The sequence below is a fragment of the Diachasmimorpha longicaudata genome, chromosome 13 (assembly GCF_034640455.1).
Source record: "Diachasmimorpha longicaudata isolate KC_UGA_2023 chromosome 13, iyDiaLong2, whole genome shotgun sequence".
NCBI classification, from domain to species: domain Eukaryota; kingdom Metazoa; phylum Arthropoda; class Insecta; order Hymenoptera; family Braconidae; genus Diachasmimorpha; species Diachasmimorpha longicaudata.
Window position 1 is genome coordinate 6,417,801 of NC_087237.1, and position 23,147 is coordinate 6,440,947.

Sequence of the window (23,147 nt, forward strand, 5' to 3'; positions counted from 1 at the left end):
AGGGTGTAAATAATTTCAAAAAACAACTCTAAAAAACATCATACGCTTTAATTTTTTCAACAGCAAAAAATCATTAAAAATCATATCAGATTTTTAGGATTAAATTTTAACCTATTCCATCTCTGGCGTCACGGCGCTGCCGTCAGTGATGAACGTCATGAACGTATCGTTTACCATTTGCACTCGGTTACCCTCTTCAATCATCCGAATGTTTTGTTCATAATCTCGAATATCAGATCATCTCATAATTATTGCAACACTCGTAAGTGCCTGACAATGGATAATAAATAACATACATAAATAATTTGAAATACATCCTTTGGGAATGTGTATATGATGACAAACGTAACTATCGCGACGAGGTTATCACTCGAATACACAAATACTCCTTGAAGAATTAATTTTCAGAATAATGACTACGATAAAGGTTCACGGTGGAATTGACATTCTGCGGCTGCCTGTTAACGAAGAGGAACACATTTTTCCACCCTGGCAGATTAAATACACTCAGTCCCATATTTTACACTCAAAGTGTTCGAAAAATGAAGAGTCCTGTGGCCAAGATCCAGAGCCTTGTCAATTCTGTGTGTAAGTAATCCTGTTTGTTAGTTAATTACTTCACTTGTGAATTTATAAACTCATTAACTATATAACTCTCATGGTAATTTTCCTCAAGTTTTTCTACTGAAAATTCGCTTCAATAATTACACATTTCGGTGAATTTCACGTCACCCTGGAGTGCTCAATGAAAATATAAAAAAGAATTGTTGTCATTCAGGTACAATAGAGCCTTGGAAATGCCTCATATGCCAGACATGGTATTTCCAAACAATATTCTCTACCTAAAACATCAAAATGGGGCTAAAATTCAATTCAACGCCCTGGATGCATTGAAACGTGTGTCGAATGGAAAAATAAATATCCAGTTGGCTTGTGCAGAGTCCTGGAAAGAATCAAGGTATGTATTCATAAACTCCCTAGAGTTGCTTTAGGTCCCTAAAATTGCTCTACATCGAGAATATTTACATAAGCAAACATAGACTCATTTCTTTTGGAAATATGGCTACTAATTAATTTTATTTGTACATTGTCCTAAGGGCCGATTGCAAAGAATACCTGGAGGAGAAAGTGAAGCCCTTCGACTGGACATTCACTACTGACTATACAGGTACAATGGAAGACGTGACCATCGAAGAAACCAAGGAGAGAATTGACATGGAGAAATTGAAACGAAAGGAGAAAATTCTGTTTTATCACGAGCTCACACTCTTCGAAGACGAGCTACACGACAATGGAATAGGTTCTCTCTCGGTGAAAATAGTAAGTTTGTTTATTTTTCCAGCGAAAGATCAGAAGCGTAGCCCCGTAATTCATATTTTATTTTATTAATTTTTTACAGCGTGTCATGCCGGGCAGTCTCTTCATCCTGCTGCGTTATTTTCTCAGGATAGATAACGTAATGCTTAGGATAAATGACACCAGACTCTACCACGAATTCGACAAGAGCTATGTACTGAGGGAATATACGTCTAGGGAAGCACAAGTGAAAGATCTTCATGTACGTAGTTTATTATCACTGATCGGATAGCCAGATAAATAGTAATTTAAAATTCTTACAGGTCTTAAAATTAGGTAATTTTGTCTTCGAGAATTTCCATAATTCCTTCTGAATTATTTGGAATATAATTTTATTACTTAATAAATCAAATTAGGTAATTTATTTTTCAGGAATCACCAACTCTTTTCATCGAGCCCAGTCATATCGCCCCTTACTTACCTCTCATTCAGAGCCATTATCACAAGCTCATACTTCCAAGAAAAACCAACCCCGTGGTTAATGAAAAAAAAGAAACGATAAATTCAACGTCTGACAATTCGGAGGCCACTTCATCCAAAATCTCTGATGACAAAGCAGTCAATGATTCAACAACGTAGAGTTATTTTTTCAATATAATGATTACTGTAATAATGAATACAGCATGAATGAAAGGTGAGCCTAGCTGTAGGCACAACCGAAACATATGAAATAAACGCAGATGAATTCCGAATCAGCAAGGAAGAGCATTTGGTGAGTTTTTTTTATTTTTATTTTTTTATTATTTACATTTGACGTATTGGAGTGATATCTAGTACCTCCAGAGCATGACGAAGAACAATTAGAATGGCTTTTAGAAGCCACAATCGGGCTGTCATGATTGGAATCAGGTGCTCCCGGTCCTCCTGAGTGAATAAGCAGTGAAATTATAAAATCATTTTTTCGAAAGAAATTGATTATTTCCTCTTACCGTTAATATTCGGGTGCGACGGTAATAAATGCTGAATTTCTGGCTGAAATGAGATAAAAATGTGCAGAGGAGCTGGGGACACAGCTCCAGACCGTCTCCGTGTAGCACAGAATTCCTCAATACTTGTGGATAGGCTAGGACAAAATTGTAGGCGAGTTCCCACTCTTCCTGGAATATAAATCAACAGTAGTAAATAATCAGACTTAATTCTGAATTGTTTTTTATTCAATAAAATTAATTCTTGCTCACTTGCGACAAAAGTTGCCCGAAATCAACTCGATCAACATCCTCCATTCCTTCCCACTTCTCAATTCTGTACTGCTTTTCGAATTTCTGGAAAATCGCTTCAATTCTCGCCACATTATACAGTACGAAAGATCCTCCCTTTGAGCTGGCAATTGATTGCTCAGGGTTGCGTGAGATTTCGATGAAACTGGCGCGACTGGGTCTGACCCCCAGCATTTCAAAAGTCAAGATAGCCTCGGCAACCCTTCGGAGCTTCACTTCATTGTGATTTAACGCTTCTGATTCCCTCCCCTCGTTCAGCTCCTCGAGAATTTTCATTTTTCTCTGCATATACGAGTCTTTTGTTTCCAATACTTCTTTAGCATTCGTCTTGGGGTTTTTCACCACCCCACAGACATATTTTCTGTAGCCATCATCAATTGGACCTTGTGATTTGGTTGTCAGCAAATATTTCTCTAAAGAAGTGTCTGTTATTTCGTACCCCTGAAGTTTAAAGATATTTTCAATGACACTTTTTAATTTTTCAAGTCGAAAAGTTGTAAGCCTTGACGTCGGATCAGCATTGATACAAAAAAAAATTGTCTTATTCTCCTGGATCAATCGAATTGGGTGTTTTATTGTGTCTCTGATTATTTTCCCGATGGCTAGAGGACGATTTAGAAAGAGGCAGACTCGTCCTCGGTCGAGACATCCCCTCTCTAATTTGAATTCCCAGTCTGTACTGGCTGCTATCAACGCACCAATCGCCTGGAGACAATTTTATAGGTTAACAACACCTTTGAAATAAGGCTGTGGATATTTTAGGGATGAATTCTCACCTTTTGTGTGATGCTCTCATTGGATAAACCAGAAATATCTATTTTTTTTCGTTTTGTGTACAACTCCAAGATGTCTTTCGGTTTGTTGTCATTATCTGGTATGATCAAACCCCTCCAGGCTAGAAGGTTAGAGGGAAACCACAAATCACCATTAGTCCACGTATCGTCAGTATTAATTCTTATTATTTTTGTTTTATTATCGATTTTTCCAGTTATTTCATATAGAATGTCGTTTATTGTTTTTGTTATGCCAAAAATCATTGTTGATTCTCCTTCAAACTTCGAAGGAATGTAAAATTGTTTACGGATAGAGTAGAGTCACTGACACGTATGAGGATAATGGCAATTTTAGGGAAGTCAAATGAACAATTAATTTTTTTTCAATATAAAAACTCATAAAAGTACATTCATAAAAAGTTTATTTTCCTTTTTTATTAATATCTAATACTTATAAATATAATCCCCCGTATGACAATACAATATAGTACAATATGCATATTTAATGAATTATTTTGAAGTTAAAAGTGGGAAATCTGTTGCCGAAAACGACTGAAAATTAAAAATGAATCTTTTATTCGAGCAAAAGTACAATTGTGCATCTTTGTAAACACTTCTTCCGAACATAATTGAACGATCTCTATTATTTGTACATGACTCTAGACTATTTTAACAAATTTTACACTTATTAAGGTACACGCGTTGCATTGGACTTATTTCCTTATTCACATGGAATGTTGATACTTCACGTAAGCTATTGCGGCGAGTTCCTTACAAAATTCTTCAGTTATAACTACACTCTCGTATAAAATATTCTCTGTGACTCTGAAATAAAATTTAAAAATCAGTTTTTTCAATCTATCCACAGTCAAGATTAAGTTGTAAAAATTTCATATAATTGAGGAAAAGCAAAAGAAAACATGAACAGGTAAACAAGATACATACAGTCCTGGCGAATCTTCTAACAATTTCCTCCTCGTCTCCCTGAGACTCTCCTTGAATTTGGGTAACTTGGTGGTCTCTCCTACCAAAGTTTTAACAATCTTCTGCAAACAAGTAAAGAGACTCTTGGTGCCAGGTGCCAATGGCAACAGTGGATTCAACAGAAATTCATGCAGGTACGGATGTGGTAATAGTGCCAGCCTTGACACGACAACCGTCAACTGGAGATTGATCTCGTATTTTTGATTTGGAATGTTTGAAACTTTATCCAAGAGCATGGTGAGGAAAGGCCCCATATAGAAACGTGATGAACAGTGATCTGCCTCGGGTCTTGAATCGTAACTGCCTGTGTCATCGATGCTAACGGCCTCCAGAGGCCAGGCAAATAGAGCGCAGTCGACTTTTGCTCGTTGATATTGCTTCTCCCAGTCTGCCATGTAACGTTCATAATTGTCCTCCCCGGGGTCTGTCTGGAGTTGTCTCGGCATGAGTGATAAGAAACTAAACAAACGGAATCGTAAGAGCGATATGAAAGAAAAATTCAATTGAATTTTTTATCTGACACACTATTGAATGGAGTGGTAAATTTTTTAACAAAAAATTACCAATTTATCATTCTGTGAATATTACTGGGAGCCAATGTCCTGCTGTGACTCTGCTCAGTGGAAAAATCCAGTGCTCCCTTCTTCTCTCGTTCACGTTCATCTTCCTCATCGCTCCAGGAAGCTATAGCGCTGTCAGCAGCTGTGCTGTCATAGTATCCACGCAACGAGAGGTATGACAATACCATGCAGTGAAGAACGTGCTCATTTCGTTTATTCATTATTTCCTCCAAAAGCTTGAGCGTTTCCAGGGTTAAGTCATCGCTGTCTGTGTAGCAATTCTCGATCAGTCGTTCCACCACCGATGAGGGGCACACGTCGGCAATCATTGGGTCTCTTTGCTCACCCACGAGCCAGTAGTTCATCTCTGAGTGATAATGAGTTTCATTTGTAATGATACAGGATTTTTAATGGCTAAAACAACTAAAAGGAATGCAAATTGTCGGTGTTGACGAATTGACTCACCTGTGCTTAGCAAGTGTGACGTTATTTTTTTCAATGTCTCTGTAATAAGTGCTGTTATCAAGACAACGTGATGCTCTGACAATGCAGGTGTCACGACTTTCTCAAAGAACAATAGTCTTATTGTTCTGGCAAGTTCATGAGCAACATCAGAATGCGCTTCTTTGATCAATTGATCGCAGTAGTCGAGCCACATGAAATAGGCAGCCACTTGTCGACAACCAGGAAATTTTTTCTCATTTGTCCAGAGGGGTGAGTCGAGACCCCAGGTGACATCGATATCGTCTAGCTCTGCTGGATCAACGTGTGCGGGAATTGAATTGAAGAGGCACTCCAGGCGATTGGTTACTACTCTTGGCAAATCACTCTTCGCCATGGTTCTAGCAAATGAGGGGTCCTCCAGTGATGTCAGGACCATTATTCCCTCGCAGGCTCGAATTCTGACTGTGTTATCCTTGAATTAAAAATATTGTTCTTAATGTTTTTTTCTTTTCGTTGTGGTATGCAACAAATTGAAGATGAAATCTAAAATCAAGTCTGTGCATAGTTGATATTTTTTTTACTGAGTCAGTCATTGTCATGAAGTACCTACAGCAGTATTAATGTAACTAATTAAGGCATCGAAGAGCAGACTGCTGGAGTCCTCCTCTACAGAGGGCATTGTGAGACTCTGGTTGGATTCATCAGGTTCGTTCGCCCTATTGTAGTATTCGGTAGAAATTCGCAGCTCCTCTAAATCCCGAATATTATCAGCATAAATATTGGCCAGCCTGCCACAGCCCTGACAATGCTGGGTATCCTCAACAGCCCCCAAATCCCGTCTCAGTTTACCCAAGACTGGACTGGAGCACCCGGAGGCATTCTCCGTATCTCTCGAAGAATTTGATTCGCTCGATGTTGCATTGAGCTTTCGTTCCTCCTTCCCCTTGTCACCTTCGTCCATCAGCTTGTGACGTTCGGAGACTATTGACTTTCGTCTCTGCTGATCGCAAGTGAATAGATTCGGGTTTATCAGGGTGACGGCCAGGGTATTGAGCGGTTCGAACAGGGGATTCAAGCTATTTCGTTTCTTCGAGGAAACGTACGTAACGGAATGCTTGTCATTCGTTTCGTTGGCACTGGCGTGTGCCCCTGTGTCCACCCTGACCGCATTTGAGTCACTCACAATGTTCGTGACGTGGGGGTAACGACAAACGAGAAAGCAAATTGTCAACAAAAAGTGAATTTCCTCGGTTTCGATTGGCGATGGTATCTTCCCACTGCAGATACTTATCAATCGTTGAACGGGACCGTAAACGGCAGCCTGGTGCAGCAGGGGAAATCTCGATCGTCCCAGCAAACGTCTCATGAAGTAGAGACAGGCGTGACGCATCCCCGGTGGCGTTTCCACGGTCGCCAGGGTCGTCAACCAATCCAGCAGCTTGTGCTGCAGCAAGTACTCGAGACATGGACCTGGATTGTCGTCAATCTTCTCCTCATCGAGAAGGATCTCAAGGAGACGCTCCAGGTGGTGGGGTATGCAGGTACTCTCGATCGGTAGTTTACTGTTTGTCTGGTGACTTGCGTAATAGTTCATCAGCTGTTTCCAGTGATATGTGAAATCTTGAATCGGCGTTGCTGGAGGTGCTATCTAGAATTCAAGGCCTCAGGCAATTAGCGCGAGTGGATATTGCAGAATGATTTTTACTCCCGTTTCACTTTATAATCTTTATAACTGAGAATTAATCACAGAACGATGAATAAGCTAAGGAAAGTGGCAATAAAGTCACCCGTGAAAGATACCCATTGGAAGAATCATTTTATTTGTTCATGTGATTTATTTACCTTTGAACCCTGGAAAATTTTAATTTCCGCTCACCAATTTTCTACTCATTTATTGGAAAATAGGTCGAGCATTTTTTGTATACAGTAAATAGATAATTTAATTTTTCGGTATCTGGCCCTCGGCCTTTTCCAGATTATTTCACAATTTTTTTGCTCGCATGTAAACATTATTAAAGCAGATATGTATTTATATTGATATAATCAAAAGCCTGCGTCCGATAATTAAATAATATGAATAACAATTGGAATGAGTATAATGAGGAGTGGGAATAATGAAATAAAGTGTAACAAAAACAAAATATTTATTTATTTATAATCGTCTGGTATATGTACATGAAGAAAAATTAATAATGAGGTGATATCGATTGATTAATGAAAACAGAAGTACTTTGATGTGACAAAATAGTGATTTGAGAAGCGACAAAGGAAAATTAATTAACACATATAATAACAAAGCAGTAGTCCTCAGGCGGTACATTAATAACACTCACCACGTCAATAGTATTTTTCAAGGCTAATTGAAATCCACTGATCATATTGCTTCGTTTATTTACGCTATTAGTTAGCAGGAAAGATTGTTAGTGTCGAAATACTGATTGGCTAATTGGAGGGATTGCTAAGTATCACTTTGTTATTGAGATGTGATTATTTATATTCAAAACATTTGCCAGTCGTGGCTGCTACATTATTGTTATTTTTTCTACTGACATTAGGATTTTTTTTAAGGTCCGAGAAGTTGTACACTACTACCATCTAACGAAGATAGTAACAGTTAGATAGTACCCCCACCAGTTTGGTCGATAAAATAACGCTCATGCGTATCACATGAATTTACGAATAGAAACCCAGCAAGACTTCTTTTGCAGTTTAGTAAAAACAGTATAAATATTGTGGTGTCAGTTTAGGATTGAAAAATTTACTTATTTCTTATCGGAGATGGCAATCGTAAATGAACTACATTCTCCTCTAGACTAGTAATGGTAAAGTAATGTTTTCTAAGTTATTCCTTTGCAAATATCACGTTCGGAAGGGAGAATAATGTATGATCACTTTTCACGATATTTTTTTATTCAAAAAATTTCAATAACAATGATTAATTTCATCCGTGAATATTAATACAAACGAAGTTACTCACCCATTTTAATCCTCTTAGACGTCTCAGCATGATATTTTTAAAATACAAACGAATAGATAAAAAAAACAATAGTCAACAGATAAATGAAGAATTTACTTTTGTTGACGATACGTTTTATAGTATGTTAGGTAACATAACTATTTTAGCTGTATGAACTGGCATTTTCCTTATTTCTCAAGAAGATATCTCTTCATACTAGCATAACCTATTATCTATTTGCCCAGTGTTCGGCAGCACTGGCAATTTCATTATCAAATTTCACATCATGAATGTATTTTTGATAACATACAAAGGTATGTCGAGGTAAGAAATGATTGTGCTTGTCCATTTTCATTCGTTGATCGTTAAGTGAGTTTAAAACCTGAAATAACTCTAATTTTTTTCTTCATTTTGTCTTAATATTTATTTCGTTCAATTTATGCTGATTTAATAATGATACAAATAATTTATAAATTGTCTTAAGTGTCGGTTTTCTGTTCTCATATGTTTTCGGATTGAATAAATAATTCGTTCCATTCAATTGTTGTTAGCATCAATGCTGATGACTTTTCCTTCTCTTACAGTCACATTTGCATACATACTCACAGGATAATCATAAAATACTCTCACCCACTCATCGCCCATTTGTCTGTTCCTGACTTTACGATTGTTATTCTCACAGATAAACTATGGAAATTATTACAAAATGAAATTAAGTAACCGGTGTGTAATTGCTATTTCGTCTGCATTATAATGGTTCCTTTTTTGGTTTTGAATATCCACTTTGACATTGTTTTGTCCTTCCAGAATTACATAGAATTGAGAATAAAATTGTAATAATTGTTTCACCTCTCGATTTCCCTCAATATCGACCAGACTAATACTCCTAATTCACGCTAGTCAACGACCTGGGCTATCATTAAGTCTATACAATATTCTGTTTTAATATTCAAATCAATCATCTTTTATCTTTGTGCTCTATTTACAAGTAGTCTGACAAACAAAGTACTTCATCATTCAATTGTATTTAATTTACATCTAAAAATTCGATTAATTATCAAATTGTTGATTAATCGGTGAATCTTCACCGCTTTTGTGCTGCTACTGCAGCCACAAGCGCTGCACCACGACCACTTCCATCTTCTGACAGCATCAAATCGAACTGTAATTTAAACAACGCGTGTTATTTTTATTTCAATTATTATTTTAATACTTGAACTTGAAAGCTTCTGGAAAAAAAAATATTTTGCTCAGCTTTCTTTGACAAATATTTTTACCAAATTAACTATCAGAAGGATTCGTAAAATAAAGTACCCCAAATTATTCGTCGGACCCTTCTGAACGACATTTTATCAATTAAAGATTAATGGAAAAATGGAAAGAACATACCTTGTACGTCTGTAGTTGGCTAATTTTCTCAGTCATAAGATCATGAAAATGTGGATGAAATCTGTAGACTGAACCGTCAATACCAACAGTAACATTGTCCTCGCCAATTTTTACAAGTAAGCAAGCGATGCCGGCACTTGCCAAATGTGCAGCTCTCCTTGACACGACTGAACACACGTATCTAACATTTTCACAGTCTTGATCAGATGGATTGCGTATACCCAATTCCGCCAAAACCTCTCGGCAATTTGTGTATTTTCCCTTGGGATCTCTGGAATATTAGAAAAAACTGGTTATCATTTTTGTCCCTTCCTTTATAGCCCACTAGGTTAATTCCTAAACAACTCACGCTTCAATTTCCGAGACGTATTTAGTGAAAAATTTCCCTCGTGTCTTCAAATCCACCGGGCACTTGCCGCCGAACAGTAAGCCATTGTCAACAAGTTTTTCAAGCACGAGTCGGGCTAATTCACCCATATACATGCCTGATATCATTTTCTCGAATATCTGTTTATTAGGATTTATTGAATTTCTATCGATTGCCTCGTCGTACTCAGTCACGACGAAGTCGAGGGTACCAGACTCTCCAAATGCACCCCATTCCGTATTGACCAGCATATTTGCCTTCTCAGAGTCATAATTACCAGCAACTGCGCACTCTGTATTCCTGGTTTTTTCTACGTAACATGCATTACTTCCAGTTCCAACAATAAGACCAATCCGGCATCCAGGCTTTTTCCACGCACAGGACATTAATGTACCTGTTGTATCATTCAATATGGCGCAGACGTCAATTTTTACATCATTTCTTCTGGCAATGGCCTCCTCCAACAGTCTGACGACATCCTCACCGACAACTCCACTGCAATCAAAGCCCTTGGTCCACCTCGCGAGATACCCCTCTGTCAATCCGACCTGCGTAAGTGGAAAACTAAATGTAAATCCAAGGGGCAGTACCTCGTTCTCCATCTCCAGGTCTTTAACGAAAAGAGCAAGACACTGGGCTATGTGATCAAACAGCTGGGTACCAGTTCCCAGCATGAGACTCTGTGGAATCGCGTAGATTTTGCTCTTCATGTCGAAATTGTGGCCGTCAAGGGTGATCAAGAGAACCCGGAAATTTGTACCACCCAGATCCAGTGCCAGGAAATTACCCTTTTCTGAATAAATCAAAAAATTATAAATTCACATTAAATTTCAAAAATAAATGAAGAGAAATATTTTAATCTTCAAATTTGCAATGACATACTCGTCAATGTGTAATCAATAAATAATGAATAACAGGAAGTAATTACCTGTGCCATTGGGTAAATTCTGAACGTAAGTCGTGAAACACTTGACGATGGCCTCCTCATGTGTTTCCTTAGCTAAACCTCGATTAATTTCATGGGTCAATCGCTGCATAACCAGCCTGAGCTGTTCGTCAGAGAGCACGAGACCCTTGCAAGCATCTTTGATCTGAAAACATTCGAAACAATATCTCAGTGACATTGAACAAGCTTTCCTCAATCTCATGGCAATATACGTGACAATCATTCAGCCGTAAACCCGCGGGCACGTGATAAGTGCACTGTAATAAATTTATTGCGCAATAATTCTCGTTAATCCTGAATATCACAGGACTTTTCCTGCATTACATCGATAATAAAAATCGTCAACATCCATCGAGCTTATCACAAATGTCTCGACTCATTAATCATTCGGTATTTACCTTTGTAGTTGTTCGAAATGGCCTTATCTTTAGGTTTACCATACAAATTGGAGTACTATTCTTCACCTCGAGCCTGAGGTATTGGAAAAATCTGTGATCGGGAAGGGGGGAGTAAGGAGCAAAAAAAACGTTCGACTGGTCAAGGGAGTTCGCCACAATGAATCATTGCTCTCATAATTCTACATTTTTTTCTATCCGTTCCGATAAAATGCAATTCGAAGTTAGAGGACAGAATCCATTCCCCTAATATCTCAGAGACTAGTGGGTTAAACGGTTCGCTGTCTCTTAAATTGTTACTGACAGTTTATATCGAAGTTTTTTGATAAAAAAAAATTCTCAATGGTGTTATCCCCAACCCCCGCTTCATTCCAATTTCCCGCGCTAGACCATTGAAACCGGATGCTGCCAACCGGAATAAAGAAGCTATAGCTATAGATCTATCCCAATGACGTCACAGACACACCCGCCGAACGTCCAATGGGGGTAGCGCTGTTGGAATATATGAATGGACAGGAAAAATAAAATACCCCTCGGCATTCTCGACGAATACAATAACGTACCTTGGGCTCACGCGCATCTGCGATTGTAGTTCGCCGCTGGAGTCGCGATAAAATAAATCAAGCAAAAGCCGACGGGGATCTTTCTCATGTTTAGCGAAACGCGTGCGCGCATACACGCGACTTTATTAAAGGCCTACGCGCTTGTCAATTACGAGAGAACGTACACGTGGACGTTCGAGACGTTGATTTTTGGATTGTGAATATAACTCGATAGTTCATTGGAAGAAAATTTCACTCCATCGATTGGCATTTTCATTAAAATTAAAAAATTTTCCTCACAGTTCTCACACTACTTGAGTTTTTAATTTTTAAAATTAAATTCCTGGTTATCTATCAACATTATGGGGCAGATCGGGTTACAGGGCGGAGTACGAACTGTTCTAATGTTAATGAGATATGAATGAAACATTTGTGTAAACATGTCGCACTATAACTGATAAAATAACGTTGAAATATTGTGTGTGAAAATTTCTAACTGTTAAAAGGTCATTGACATCATAAAAAAAATCTCCAATTGCTTAACTATTCAAATTATTTATTGGGAACCCATGAAGGGTGAAAAATTAATTCTGAATAAAAAAATTGGCCGATTAACGCAAAATGTTTATCGTATGTAATTTTTTTCTCATGCAGATGACAAATTTGATGATTTAAAATGGTTGAACTGTAAAAAACACTGGAATATCCATGAGCCGTTTAACTGAAACCGTTTTACCCTTCATTACTCATTATCTGACTTGTTAATTATTCCAAAAAAATTCTCCCAACTGGACAATAAAATTTTTCATCAGTGTACGATCACTCCCAGCCAGTGAAAAAGAAATTCACATGTTCTGGAGCACTCGGGTTATTTCGTTTCCGTAACACAATTCGGAGTAGCGATGCCCTCGTGACGTATGTGAGAGCGGATCGATGAGTCGGCCCCGCCGGCAGGCCTCGTGCCTGCTACGTAATAATTAATAATCGTATTGGTATTAGTGCGAAGAAATGAAGCACAAACAAATTGCTCGCAGGAGCTGTAATTTTTCAAAGCGCACATTACGTATCGCCATCGGGGATTTATCCTCAATTAAATTTGCCCGATCTATCGTTCATCTCGATTTTCATCAATCAGAGAGAAGAATACCAGGTCTCACCTCTGGTTTTAGGAGGCTGTCGGCATAAGTCGGTGATGTCTTCATGTCTCTCTTCATCTGGAGCGGAAAAATTCCAGGAAAATCCTCGAGTAAAATTTAAACAATCACCACTGACACTGAAAAACTTCCGGAGTCTAGTCAACTGTGCGTTACGTTAAATAAATGAATCAACTTTTTTCCAGTTTTCCGAGGAAATTCACTCACTCAACGAATCCGATAACTGTAGCGCGAGGCCAGATCGTTCGATAACTCCTAGTCAAATCTCGAACGAAAAATTGTTCAGTGAAAAATCCTCCTGATATGGGAATATGGAACGATTGAACGACTATTTTAACTGCCCCTATGTACCTGACGAATTTATCAACTCTGGATTTGTTAAATAAATTTCAGTCTAGTTTCAGTTAGTATCGTCCAGTGTCTGGATGGAGAAGTCGCGAGTTGCCCGAGTTTTATATCGCGACTGTGGTGCTGGAGGCGCCTCTACACGCGTCCACCTCCAGCTCTCGTTCGGCTCCGCTCTCCCCCACGTCGTACCCGACAAGGGGGGAAATTCTCCTCGGTGGGGGTATAACCGTACTCCACCTAGTGCGGCTGCCCGCTAAAATATCAGCTCCGAGAGTGGATTTTTCAGGAACAAATGCCGATGACATCCACAGAACGAAAATCCGAGAGATAATTCGGGTGCCCCCAGGACATCTGGTGAAATGATTTTTAATGCGGATCCATGATTTCTTTGGGGATTTTTTTTAAACCGGGGGACGACGGACCTTTTCTTTCCAGATGCCGATCTTTCTCACGAGGTTTCCCCTCTTTTCTGAAACCTCTCGTTTCGTCTCTGTCGCACCCGTACTCGCAGCCCAGTCCTTTTCCTACTCCTCAACTGCGCGCGGTATCACGTCAATGACTGCGCCAACTCCGTGGAGGCTCGTCCGCGATTTCAAGGGCGAATAGGGTCGCGACGGCAATGGGGAGGGGAACACTGGGAGTTTTCATCCCCACAGCGGGAAAATTGGAATTATTTTACATCAAACTAATGGATTTTTTCCAGATGGAAATTTAATTTTTTTTTAATATTCCAACATTGAAAAGATGTTGGACGTGTATTTACTCATTTCTGTAAATGATATAATTTTTAACGAGCTATGGAAGTTGAAGGTTTCGACATTGTGACATCATGGACTGAGGGAAAAATGTTTTTACACTGCCAGATTGCCCAGTCAGAGAATGCGAATACCATTGGGATTTTCATCGCTACAGCGGAAAAATTCGAATTGTTGTTCATCATTCTCATGTTTTTTTATTATTGGGGCCAAACAGCAATTGTTCTTTGCTAATTGTTGATGAAAAATCTGATCAATGGTAGACCCTAGACAAAGTACATTTATACTATTGTGGAGGGAATTTGACCTCCACTCTGCACTACGTGGAAGACTTATCGTTCACAGTTTCAAGGGCAAAGAAGGTCGGAATGTCGGGGGCGTGCGTACAACTCCGGCTTTTCATCTCTTCGGAGGGCAAATGATAACTGTGGCATCATTTTTCAAATTGAGAGGAAAATTGTAAATATATATTTTTCTATTTCAAGAAAACTGGGCAGTATGACGTTATAATGCATAGATTGTCCCCAATGTTCGTAGAGAGATAAAACAAGGGGATTCATCATTGGGACCAGTCGCCGGTGTGAGATTAGGAAATAATGGATCTATGATAAAGCGAAATGAATGACATATTGTTATACTTGAATATAAGTGTTCAGTAATAATCACCGAGTTGAAGGAATACGGTGGGGACTTGCATTGTGTTGCGAAGAAAATAGAAAAATAGCGCGAAACCCATAAAAATCGATTCATTTATTATTTTCAAACGATAAAAATTGAGTTGCATTAAATATTCTCTGAATGACGACACAGGAGTTAGCGGCAATTGCATGAAGCCAGTATCACGCAATGTGGAAACATCGTTTCCAAGGGTGACGCAAAAATCCTTTAGCTTTCAGTCAACAGTAATAGAAGCTGAAATGCCATTGGTCGAGATACCAGGGGGCTCGTGCACCCGGTCGATCCCTCACGGTGTGTTACGTCACACTAAACTTCCGTGTGCAACAAAAAGGATAGTGGATGTGACGGCCGTCTTTTGCAACCGAGAAAAATGCATTTTTTTCGCTATTATTGACTAGATTTTTAATATATTGTGAATTGCAAATATTATTTCTCCGGGAAAAAGGGACTATGGCACGTCAAACAATGGACTCGGTTGAGAATAGTCCTATGAACCAGGTAAAAGCGGTCAAGAGGGTTCATTTGGGTCCCTAATTACTTTCTCGTGCAGTCCAACCAAAAGTAAAATTGCAGGTCAAAATCCTTAGTTGAGACTATATGAGAGTAACGATGTCATTGTCTCGTTGATCCTTTAACAGCAGTGCTTAAGTTCAATAATGATTCACGGCCTGAATACCCCGGTCGGCCCTCTACCCTTCTTCATTAACGCTGTCCCCATTGCTGGCTAAGGTTAACTCCCATTGCACCCCGGGACTTGGGATATTTATCAGTTACTTTATATCATTGTTGAATTTTTAAAAAATATTTCCAACTCGCTACTAAATTATTTATTAATAAATATGGATTTTATTGCGATTTTTCGTGCGATTCGATTCTCTAGCGTCCCAGTTAAGCTGTTACAAATATTTTCCTCCTGATAATTTCAAAATTCTTAATTATCAAGTGAGTACCGAGAAAAAGAACGTGAGAGCATCTCTAATAAATTTATCGGACGCTGTAATTTCCGGTCTTATCAACCAAAATTTTATCCACCGTCTTGATGATAACATGCCTTATATATTTTTTCTCCGTATGATGTAAGGATAGTGCAACGTAACCGTATTTGATCCACCTCCACCAGAAGCCAAGTGAAACAATATCTAATCATTTTACTAAACTGACTGATAACAATGAGGAAGTCTCGTGGGATTTCTCCCAGAAATTTTCGCCTCACCCCTGACCCAGGGATCAAGTCCAATGACGATTAAAGAAATGTCCATCAGTCGTTGAAAATTATCACCAAGACTCTCATCTTTAGTCACCCTTCGAGGAAATATATTTCTCCGCTGTTATCGATAAGATTAAATGACTCCGGTCTTCCCGGAAAATCAAAGTTCGATACGCTCAGAGTCATAATTCATTTGTAGAAATGATTCTCTCTAGGTTGCTATCATTCATCAGTCAATGGAGCAGTAATTTGCTAATGTTTGTCGAAAATATGCTTAACAGTAATTATTTATTAAAATATATGCACGCGCCTGTTACTCCTCGAGATGATGCAATTGAATAGGGCATATGCATCAGGCGATTGGGATCTAGCGTAATAGAACCAGAAATATTACTTTGAATGGATCCAGGCTGACGAAAATGTAAAGACAGAAATGAAAGAAATTCTTGAAAGAAATTATTCAGATTAGCCCAATCAAATTATATTTAACATTTCCAGAAAACACTTGAACTTGATGGAATGGTTGAAAAAATCAGAATACTGCGGTGACAAATGCTAGTAAATATCTCAGTGAACATTTCCTTTCTTGATAGGCCGTATCTATACTCCACTATAAATTAGAATGAAATTTTCTCACTCTATAATTGCATTACGTACACACTGTCATTATTCAACATTGAATTTCACATAATGATTTTACGCTGTATCGCAGTTGCTGAGTTATGTAACAGCGATATTTCCGTCTTAGAAGCAATGAAAAATGAAAACTTCAGATAGAGAAGAAACCCGATAGAGGTAATGTACAATGCTAATCTAGAATGAATGCATGTGTGTAGATTATTAGGGGATACGTGTGTGTTGTCATGTGGAGATGCATACATTTTAATATCACTGATTGTGAGTTGTTGAGACTTCGGGAATAAATTTACGTCAATTGTGACGTTCGATACTACTTCCCCGGACTACAAGCACCGGCTTTTGATCGTCTAGTGACCAATCGCGAATTAAGGCGCCACTCTTTCTATTTTAATTATTCAAAACAAATTCAGTGGTGAAGCGGTAAAAAAAACCGCATGATTCAGCTCCCGGCTGAGTTTTTGAGAAATATCTTTGAAACAACGGGGTATAACAATACGTCGGTGTATAACTTTGTTGTAAAGCAAATTGAGAGCTACAAAAAAGTTTAAATAAACAACTGTGTATCTATATTAGTTTACAAGTTATACATTGAAAATTGATCGGTAGTTCACAACATCTCGAAGTGCTTTACCCTCGGTTCTGCTGCGTTGCTATTGAATTTTCATAGTAATTTCGTTGTTGTTTTCAGTAATACAACTTCCTTTGTTGACATTCAATTATAAATGCCAGATATATATTTAAATAAAGACGACACGATACAAAGTAAAATGTCTAAATTAACTCTCTGAGGAGCTCTGAGGAAACATTTTTCATTAACAACTCTTTTGTCCAGTTCTGATCATTCAACCGTGACAACAGTATGAGTAATAATTATATGGGGCCCATGAACCATATTAATGCAAAATTATAGTAATTATAATTACAATATTCTTCAAGAATATGTGATTTTTTTCAACTCCGGTGAGATTGGAGGGAAAAAAATAAGAGTTGAACTGTTTTTGCGACTCTAGAAGCGTTGGGTCCTCTATAATTGCTGAAGGAATGTTTATTCATCGTCTCGTGATACTATTGTAACAACAAATAAGACGTTGGTACATGACTCGCGATTTGAACAATTTTCAAAGACTATTCGGGAGTTTTCTGTAGCTCTGTATCCTTTGCAAACTAAAATACTCAGAGTTCATTCGGATTTTTCTCTCAAGAGGGACTCGGAATGTGGCCTACTAACACCAACACCGAAACTTCGGAAAATGTATATTTACCGAACATCCACAGACGTGTCAATCCCCATTCGTGCATAGTTCAAGGGCAAAACGGGCGAAAGGACTTCGGTGAACGTATATCAATGCACGTGACGTTCAATGGGAGCCATTAATTTTGAAAACACGTGGATTTATCGAAATCTCATGACCTAATTTCAGGTTCATTGAACTTGGAATCGTTGGTGAAGCATCAATGCGAATTATCGAATCAAAATGATAAGGAATATTAACTTGAAAATTGCATTTGTGGATGATACACTAGCCATATCGTTTGCAGAAATAATGATTGAGATTTTGGTGCAAGTAATTATTTTTTTTTAATGGGTCAATAGTGTAGATTGTTGCTTACTCGTAGACAGTAATTTCCTTTCTTTAATTGTACTAGCGGGCCAGAGAAATCGGTTCGCTCATTTCTCGATCAAATTGTTAACGAGTCGAAAGGGAAATTTATGGGAAATTCAACAGCGAATGAGTTAAACGGTTAATTAATGGTTTTTTGATATTTTGAAGAGTTGAAAAGGTTTGAGTTTTCAGAAATACCTTTTTATGTATCAATGAAATTTCTAATTAATTCCGCGGTCGATATTCGACATTATCGAATCAGATAAATCAAGTCTGATTTAAAACTCGATTGAAAAAACATTTTCTTATGAAAAAATGTCATCATCAATATTTTCTAAAATACTTACATTTAAAATGGAAATGAGGAGTAGTGTCGTAAGAAAAATTTTCACTAAATCATAAATTTTATGATGCAAGAGATAATTTAAATTAATCGGCTCTCTTTTTTCAGAATTGTTCAGAATTTTTTAATTTGTCACACAATCCCGCGAAAATTATAAACATTCTATGCAAATTCGTTATCAATGTCATGAATAATTTTTATTCAAAGTGCAATAGAAAAATTGCCAAGAAAAATTCCCCGAAATTTGATTTCCACATTTGATTGATTTGTTTCATTCCCACATCTCCCCTAATAAATTAAGTAAATAAACTCACGAGCTGTTCGTTGGTTGGAGTCCTCATGACGCAGACACCTGACTATCACAACGACAAATAATAAACAAATAATTAATATCCAAACGTCACTTTTTCTTTTTTCTCAAAAATATTGCAGTGTCACGAATAAAATTTAATGCTCATGGAATGGCTGTTAGACCACGACTGCCTAAACTTGAAATCTCAGAAGTATTATAGTCGGTAAGGTGTAATATACGTGGAAAGCGTCACGACGAGGCCACCAATCCGGTTTAGTAGCTGAGCCGAACAGTCGGCAAGAATTCGGCCAATGACAAATGCCCCTGCGCTAGCCTCTGCTATTCAATTTCTCCCTTCACAACTTCGAAAATCCATCATAAACCATGGGCTATTGACCAATTGTACGTGATCTGAGAATCCTAATGGCGTTTTTGACATATTGCCCGATAATTGCCAGTTGTACTTGAGACCAATGACGAAATTTATTATTTTAAAATGTCAGCTTTGGTTCTACTTTCCTTTCAGTCATAATGACGACTGTCTACGTCATAGTCTATACAATTTATACTCGTCTCTGGGGTCTCTAAAATAGCCCATAAAATCGACAAGTTCCTGCGAAATCTGAGAAATTTTAATGCATGAACTCAAAACTGTCTATAACACTAGTGGACAGTAACAGTTTAGTAGTGAAGTGATAAAATGAGGTAAGTCACTCTTGACTATTGACCGGTTGTTAATGAATATGTCGAACTCTGGAACTACTACAACAAATCTAATGTCATGATGAAAATTTTGTTATCTCTCTTAGATCTTAAGATAGGCTCAAAAACTCGAGTCGAAGATAAGTCAACTTATCTCATTTTACCACTCAGTTGCAAAGTTGTAGGTGGGGAATAAGTGACAGACAAAAAATGTTTATTGTCTAGGGCTAGAAAAAATATTTATTGTATGGAAATAAATATATTTTGATTTCAGAGTTTTCGTTCTATTTATCATTGCTATCGAGATATCAAGTCTAGGGTCACCGTAGTGGGAAGATCGTGCAACTCACCACGTACTCCACCCACGCTCCAATGACATCGGTCGGAAATTGAGAAGAAAATGAGGAGAAAATTCATTTTAAAAAGTTGAAATGATTTCTAGCCCGAACGTGTCTATTATAAATTTCCCCGAAATTAAAAAAGGGATTAACGAAAAACAAGATCTCCAGATGATTCTTCTTTCAAAAATTCTGTGGGGCTTTCAGGAAAGTAATTCGATCGATTGCGACTGCATAAAATCGAAGAAATGTTATAAAAAAAATCGCCATTCATTAATTTTGAAAATCAGTCCTTTGAATATCCTCACTCCTTGGAAAAACTCGTACATCCTGGGGCGCACGCGTCACCGCTAGGTCAATACAAAGCCCATCCGGTTCGGCAACACTCGGAGGCTCGCGTGATTCATTACGTAGCTGTCCGATCATCGTAAACGTCGCAAACATATGTACATGCACATCCAACTTAAATCTCAAATCCCCCAATAATTCTCTGTCCTCCTCTTTCCCATTCGCTCCCAACCTCTATTAAAATATTTTTAAAAATCCGATTTCCGAACTCCCGGTGCCCCCGTGAGCGGGCGTGACCATGAACTTGGCGCACCGCAAGTGCAACGACATCATCCAACCAGCACCATAGCTATAACTCCTATTTTCTATTATTAAAATAACTATTACTGAAATACCTGTGGTGTAACGTCTAACGGTTCTCCAAGTGATTCATCCCCATCAATCAATTCACTACCCCTGTCTCCTCCACAGCACTTGCATATTCTGCTGAACACTGAGAAATTTTTCGTCTTCATTGTTACGCAATGAAGACTATTGTGTCGAATTGTTTATTGTAGCAACTGCCAATGGTACTTTAATTTTTTTTTTAATATTACGATACGTCAGCATCCGTCGCGTTATACTGATTTATCGTGCGAATCTTTACCCCCATGAAACTGAGTTTTAAGGGTGTGTTGGGAAAATTTTCAGGGACACGGGGCGATTGCGCCTGAGCATTTGACGTCTTCAAGTTCACCTGCATCAAAGGTCAGTTCAATCAGCTGTATTTATATGTCATGAATCCCCACCATTCTTATCGACCAATGATGAGGGGATTTATCGATTTGAAAAATCGATTTTGTGATAATTCTTTTATTAGGGGAACTTTATTGGGGGATTAGTCAATCGAGAGAGTGCACCACCAATGTGGAAAGCCGATAGTATTCAGTAAAAATTACGGAACAGTTAATATTTATTTGAATTATGTCAAAAAGTGAGAGATCGATATATCGCACACCATCTCTGACGTCTGTCAAAAGGCGAAAAAAAATCTTATGAATAAAATACTTCATTCTGGTCCATCCCCAACTCACAGTCAACAAGAAAGTTTTCATCGTTTCATTACACACCCGAGACTGGGGATTTAATTAAGTTGAGTGCTCTAATTAGTCCTCGTACACATGCATCTCGATATCGCGTTAATTGTCCTCGGTGTGTCGTGATGATGCTTGTGGGTGATGACGACGATGGAAGTGGAGATCATGGGCGGATTCTTGAGATCAGGGGAAGGACAGTTGACCACATTGTGTGGCTCTGTGGGAGAATTTTTAATGAAACAAATCCCACGAGAGAAGAAATAAAACAGTGGATTACGGTTGGGCGAACGTTATTGTAACAGTCGAATGAATTTCCGGGTGCTTACGTGTCAGAGTCTGAAGAAAGAGATTAGATTGTGAGAATGGTCATTTTGATTTGTACCAGAGGGGATTCCCAATATGTTTAGTGTTCAAATGACGAAAGGGCGGGAGGGAGGGGGGCTGAGTGGAAATAAAAATGGTGACACAATTATCATGGCTAATATTTTTCTCAATTATCGCTGCCGAAATCCATCCGTATTTAAACGGCTCCAATTTCCATTATCAATTTGAAAATTGAATGACTGATTGACTGAAGGCCCTCGGGCAACGGCCAAAAAATAATTGAATCCCTAATTTTTTTTCTACGACAAATATCGATAGGTTTTATAAATTGCAGTAAAAGTTTCTAAATGAGTGGGTATAAATATGTTTGGATAATGATATTTTAATTTAAGGCCTTATATTTTTATGAACAATTCTTTAAATAAAGGATTCACAATGACAGGATTTTCCAATTAAATTGCATGAATTAGGATTTTTTTTATTTTCAATTTTATAGCACTCCCTGAGGCATTAGGTCCCTCAGTTCGGTGTGTTGTTAAAGCAATAATTCAAGAATGATGCTGATGTTTTTGTCACACGTCGGGATAGGGCTTGCCAAAAAGACTCGAGGTCTCATTGCACTGACCCTCGACTCTCTGTTACGTCGAACAAATGGTGCTTCGCAAATTATTTTATGTCTCATTACATATTCGAGAATTATTTTCTTGTTATCACAGGGATTCCCCTCATGTACCCGTTACAACCGCCGTAATTTTATCAATTGTTACACTTCGAACGAAGATTATCGCGTCAAGAATAACGCACTTGTGATAATTTTATAAATATTGATGTGGTGCTTGAATCGACGGTGAAAAATAGTTTTATTTATCGACGTAACATGATCCCTGAACTTGACACATCGCCTTGTTGTTACTTAACGTTTCTCCGGAATTGTATTCATTAATACAAAACTATTCAAGCGCAATGCGAATTTCAAAAGGGAGAATGAACCGTAGAACAAGGTTTCATCATTCAGTTAATGTTCTACGACGATTGTTAGTGTTAATTCATTAAGTTTCGATGCAAGTCCATCGGAAGTCCTCAACAAAATTGCATAAATAATTATGAACACAAAATGGTCAGACAATTTCATTTTGCCCCATTTTTTTCCTGTGCAGATAATTGTTAGATAATTGACTCACCACTGGCTCAATGTTTTCCCACTTTTCACCAAGATAGTCCCATTTTTCATTAGCCATTCTCTGCAAATTCTTCTCTGGTTTACGCTCTCAGTCACTATGACTGTGGATTTTTCTATTCACTGAGATGACAAACAGTAATTCGGGTGAGTTTACTCACGGACGGTTACCGCACGTCGACTGATGGGCATCAATATTTTACACCTTACATCATCAATCTCTTATTCTCTGTTCTTCTAAGCGACAAATATAATAACTTCAGAGCGTTTGGAGTTATTTTTACTTTGTGTCG

At 38.1% G+C, this 23,147-nt stretch overlaps 5 protein-coding genes across 9 annotated transcripts in view; 2 read left to right on the top strand and 3 right to left on the bottom strand.

The window, feature by feature from the left end:
* The first annotated feature begins 98 nt into the window (after positions 1-98).
* On the top strand, positions 99-2,064 carry LOC135168859 (TIP41-like protein). 2 transcript variants are annotated; one of them, XM_064133460.1, is made up of 6 exons: positions 99-345; positions 409-588; positions 779-958; positions 1,098-1,320; positions 1,400-1,558; positions 1,729-2,064. In XM_064133460.1, the coding sequence occupies exons 2-6, from the start codon at positions 413-415 to the stop codon at positions 1,933-1,935; spliced, it is 945 nt and encodes a 314-aa protein (XP_063989530.1). In that variant the 5' UTR covers positions 99-345; positions 409-412; the 3' UTR covers positions 1,936-2,064. The 2 variants fall into 2 exon arrangements, with proteins under 2 accessions (XP_063989530.1, XP_063989529.1); XM_064133459.1 differs by having other exon boundaries at positions 99-262.
* Positions 1,927-23,147, top strand: part of LOC135168850 (BRISC complex subunit FAM175B-like) — a 24,135-nt gene continuing 2,914 nt past the window's right edge. The window contains exon 1 of the mRNA XM_064133445.1: positions 1,927-2,068. The gene's annotated coding sequence lies outside the window, so the exon portion shown is untranslated. The remainder of the gene's footprint in view (positions 2,069-23,147) is intronic.
* LOC135168843 (DALR anticodon-binding domain-containing protein 3-like) lies at positions 2,068-3,745 on the bottom strand. Its single transcript, XM_064133428.1, has 4 exons — positions 3,350-3,745; positions 2,535-3,278; positions 2,286-2,453; positions 2,068-2,220 (listed from the first exon to the last, which is right to left on the bottom strand). The coding sequence occupies exons 1-4, from the start codon at positions 3,608-3,610 to the stop codon at positions 2,101-2,103; spliced, it is 1,293 nt and encodes a 430-aa protein (XP_063989498.1). The 5' UTR covers positions 3,611-3,745; the 3' UTR covers positions 2,068-2,100.
* Positions 3,752-8,026, bottom strand: LOC135168814 (FHF complex subunit HOOK interacting protein 2A-like). Its single transcript, XM_064133363.1, has 6 exons — positions 7,668-8,026; positions 5,945-6,982; positions 5,356-5,806; positions 4,894-5,257; positions 4,292-4,789; positions 3,752-4,171 (listed from the first exon to the last, which is right to left on the bottom strand). The coding sequence occupies exons 1-6, from the start codon at positions 7,710-7,712 to the stop codon at positions 4,072-4,074; spliced, it is 2,496 nt and encodes an 831-aa protein (XP_063989433.1). The 5' UTR covers positions 7,713-8,026; the 3' UTR covers positions 3,752-4,071.
* On the bottom strand, positions 8,688-23,046 carry LOC135168839 (hexokinase type 2). Of its 4 annotated transcripts, none has more exons than XM_064133419.1 (5): positions 22,859-23,046; positions 10,975-11,137; positions 10,029-10,839; positions 9,680-9,950; positions 8,688-9,452 (listed from the first exon to the last, which is right to left on the bottom strand). In XM_064133419.1, the coding sequence occupies exons 1-5, from the start codon at positions 22,913-22,915 to the stop codon at positions 9,375-9,377; spliced, it is 1,380 nt and encodes a 459-aa protein (XP_063989489.1). In that variant the 5' UTR covers positions 22,916-23,046; the 3' UTR covers positions 8,688-9,374. The 4 variants fall into 4 exon arrangements, with proteins under 4 accessions (XP_063989489.1, XP_063989486.1, XP_063989490.1 ...); XM_064133416.1 differs by lacking the exon at positions 22,859-23,046 and adding an exon at positions 20,673-20,971; XM_064133420.1 differs by lacking the exon at positions 22,859-23,046 and adding an exon at positions 18,972-19,151.

What these genes read in the sequence shown, in the direction of transcription:
- LOC135168814 (XM_064133363.1), bottom strand. Translation starts at nt 7,712, where the DNA reads ATGATCAGTGGATTTCAATTAGCCTTGAAAAATACTATTGACGTG. An exon ending in TGAAAAATACTATTGACGTG is followed by an intron (nt 6,983 to 7,667) that starts GTGAGTGTTATT and finishes CTTGAATTCTAG; the next exon opens with ATAGCACCTCCAGCAACGCC. An exon ending in TTAGTTACATTAATACTGCT is followed by an intron (nt 5,807 to 5,944) that starts GTAGGTACTTCA and finishes TTTTAATTCAAG; the next exon opens with GATAACACAGTCAGAATTCG.
- LOC135168839 (XM_064133416.1), bottom strand. Translation starts at nt 20,792, where the DNA reads ATGAAGACGAAAAATTTCTCAGTGTTCAGCAGAATATGCAAGTGCTGT. An exon ending in GAATTTACCCAATGGCACAG is followed by an intron (nt 10,840 to 10,974) that starts GTAATTACTTCC and finishes TGATTTATTCAG; the next exon opens with AAAAGGGTAATTTCCTGGCA. An exon ending in TACGTCTCGGAAATTGAAGC is followed by an intron (nt 9,951 to 10,028) that starts GTGAGTTGTTTA and finishes CTAATATTCCAG; the next exon opens with AGATCCCAAGGGAAAATACA.
- LOC135168843 (XM_064133428.1), bottom strand. Translation starts at nt 3,610, where the DNA reads ATGATTTTTGGCATAACAAAAACAATAAACGACATTCTATATGAAATA. An exon ending in ATGAGAGCATCACACAAAAG is followed by an intron (nt 3,279 to 3,349) that starts GTGAGAATTCAT and finishes AATTGTCTCCAG; the next exon opens with GCGATTGGTGCGTTGATAGC. An exon ending in TCGGGCAACTTTTGTCGCAA is followed by an intron (nt 2,454 to 2,534) that starts GTGAGCAAGAAT and finishes TTTATATTCCAG; the next exon opens with GAAGAGTGGGAACTCGCCTA.
- LOC135168859 (XM_064133460.1), top strand. Translation starts at nt 413, where the DNA reads ATGACTACGATAAAGGTTCACGGTGGAATTGACATTCTGCGGCTGCCT. An exon ending in GAGCCTTGTCAATTCTGTGT is followed by an intron (nt 589 to 778) that starts GTAAGTAATCCT and finishes GTTGTCATTCAG; the next exon opens with GTACAATAGAGCCTTGGAAA. An exon ending in GAGTCCTGGAAAGAATCAAG is followed by an intron (nt 959 to 1,097) that starts GTATGTATTCAT and finishes CATTGTCCTAAG; the next exon opens with GGCCGATTGCAAAGAATACC.